Source organism: Urtica dioica, chromosome 12 (genome assembly GCF_054948205.1).
Source record: "Urtica dioica subsp. dioica isolate 48M chromosome 12, U.dioica_male_clone48M_v1_H2, whole genome shotgun sequence".
Lineage (NCBI taxonomy): Eukaryota > Viridiplantae > Streptophyta > Magnoliopsida > Rosales > Urticaceae > Urtica > Urtica dioica.
The window spans coordinates 454,724-457,431 of NC_142767.1; the positions used below are offsets into that span (position 1 = coordinate 454,724).

Genomic DNA, 2,708 nt, shown 5'->3' on the forward strand with positions numbered 1-2,708 from the left:
TATCTTGTCTCTAGAAGTGCACTGGTCAATTCAGTACCTTCGGAAGATACCTAGAAGAACTATAGAGTCTCCAACTCTCAATGCCTCATAACCAGACATCATAGATTCTTCTAACAATCATACTGAGGTCAATAGTCCTTTGACCCTAAGATTGCGAATATATCGTTTTAAGCAAACTACGAAGAGTTTGTTCATGCAAATCTACATTTGTCTCTTCGTAAGTTGTTAAGTTTGTTTATGGACTAAAAGACTAAGGTTTTATCATAAAGCTTCAAACAAAGAAAGAATGAATGAACGTTTCAACTTTATTATTAAAGAATAAGCAATTACAAGCAAGAGTCTTCGTAAGAATATATGACATCAAATGTACATAAATAGACACTACTACTCTTCTTGTGGGCACCATTGACAACACAGCGGAGGCGGGGATGACTTCTTAGCCCGTCTCCCGAATTATTGCCAGTCGGCGCCCGTACGTGATGGCGTCGAAGAAGAAGACAAGCATATCAAACCGGCCGTGCGTGGGCCGACGGTCGGCCTTCGATCTGAGCGTGCACGGCGCCCCGGGGTGAAGGAAGTCGTCCTTTATAACGAGGAGTTTCAGTCGTTCTTGCAGCCAGAGCGCGAGATGGATCCGGATCTCGCGACGTTCGCGAACACGCTCGGGTTGGTCGTCCGAGACAAGATCTCGCCTACGGTCCCAAGGTGGACGAATGCGAACGTGGGGCCGGCGAAGGAGGCCGAGATCCGAGCAGCGATTCGAGACAAGTACGACATTCGAGTCGATGGTGATACAACCGGGAAGAAGAAGGCGATTTTCGATGCGGCAATCATTCGAAACGCGAAGACTCGTCTTCGCGATTGGAGGCATACCTTGCGGTCATGGTTCGACATCGACTGCAAGAGCAGCGTACAGGTGGCGCGGTCGCTGAAACCGAGGACCGTTAAGATCGACACCGAATGGGAGACGCTGATACAACGATATACGAGCGATGAATTTAAGGTAATCAAATCATTTACGTTAAATATGTGTTTACCCTTTTATTAAACGATTTGTTCTTTACATGTACGGTTACTTATATTACAGGCCATTCAAGCGAAGAACAAGGCGAATCGCGCGAAGAAGAAGACGAAGACTCGACAGGGGACGATTGGGTTCTCGACCCACCGCATGAAGAATGTAAGTTTTATGTTTATATGATACATCAAATCGTTAAAATTATCTAACACTTGAAGTTTTGTTTACATGCAGAAGAGCGCCGAGACAGGCGCTTTCGAGAGCTTGTTTGCGAACTACAAGCGCCAACATCAGTCTGACAAGTCCGAGTGACTGACTCCTGAAGCCTCCGCACGTTATGTAAGTTTACATTTATTTTTCTTATTTTTCGATTAATAGATACTAACTAATTAATTATATCAGGATCGACTGGTCGCTAGGTTCAACACGTTGCGAGCGGAGGCTGAGCAACAAGGAGCGGACGTCGATATTTCCATCCTAGAGCAGCAGACGATCCGCGATATTATGGGTTCGCGGGCTGATCACTTGACCGACGTCGGACGTTTGGTACCACAGGGAGCACGGATGGCGGCTGAAGTCGCCGAAGTCTACGGTTCGGAGGTTGGGACGTCGCAACCAGGATATGTCTCGCAGGAGGTGTTGACATCGACCCTCGCCGCGTTCGCCGAGACAATACAGAGTCAGGTGCCCGGCCTCAACCTTAGCTCGTTCATGTCCCAATTTTCGCAGAGTTCGCAGCAGGCTCCGTCATCCCACAGCCAGCAGACTCCGACGGCCGGCGTCCACACTCCGACGGGCGGCCAGCAGAGGACTCCCGACGCGAACCAGCAGACTCCGACGGGCGGCCATCAGAGGACTCCCGACGCCAGCCAGCAGACGATGCCCGGCGGACCAAGTCAGTCTACTCCGACGCCGCAGCCTGCAGAACTTCAGCGCCAGCAAAAGAGCGTTTCACGTCGAGAAGGAGGAAAACGAGCGGCGGGACGACAAAACAAACGTCGCGAGTAGTTTTTATTTCTTGATTTGGATAATATAATTTAGTTTTTATTTCTTGATTTGGATAATATAATTTAGTTTTTATTTCTTGATTTGGATAATATAATTTAGTTTTTATTTCTTGATTTGGATAATATAATTTAGTTTTTATTTGATTTTTCATTTTAGAATTTCATAAAAAAAAAATAATTAACGACGAAAAAAAAAAAAAATTAGGGACGAAATTAGCGACGATTTTGTCGTCGCTAATTCACGCGCGAAAATTTCCCGCGTGAATTAGCGACAACAAAATCGTCGCTAATTTCCTGTTTCAAAATGGAAAAAAACTTCTCGTCACGACATTTAGGGACGACTTTCTCGTCGCTAATATCGTCGGTAATTATTTAGCGACGAAAAAATCGTCGCTAAATATATTTAGGCACGCACATTTAGCGACGAGTATTATCGTCGCTAAAATCGTCGCTAAAGAGATTTAGCGACGATTATGGGGTTTTTAGCGACGAAAAAAATCGTCGGTAAATGTTGTATTTGTTGTAGTGAGTCCTTTGACCCTTAGATTGCGAATATATCGTTTTAAGCAAACTACGAAGAGTTTGTTCATGCAAATCTACATTTGTCTCTTCGTAAGTTGTTTAGTTTGTTTATGGACTAAAGACTAATGTTTTATCATAAAGCTTCAAACAGACAAGGAAGA

The 2,708-nt window shown here is 45.0% G+C and overlaps 1 protein-coding gene across 1 annotated transcript; it reads left to right on the forward strand.

Annotated features, from left to right (window-relative positions):
- Positions 1–479: 479 nt before the first annotated feature.
- Positions 480–2,170, forward strand: LOC149378623 (uncharacterized). The gene is made up of 5 exons (XM_089602803.1): positions 480–521; positions 848–1,003; positions 1,088–1,180; positions 1,253–1,357; positions 1,421–2,170. The coding sequence occupies exons 1-4, from the start codon at positions 480–482 to the stop codon at positions 1,328–1,330; spliced, it is 369 nt and encodes a 122-aa protein (XP_089458929.1). The 3' UTR covers positions 1,331–1,357; positions 1,421–2,170.
- Positions 2,171–2,708: the final 538 nt, after the last annotated feature.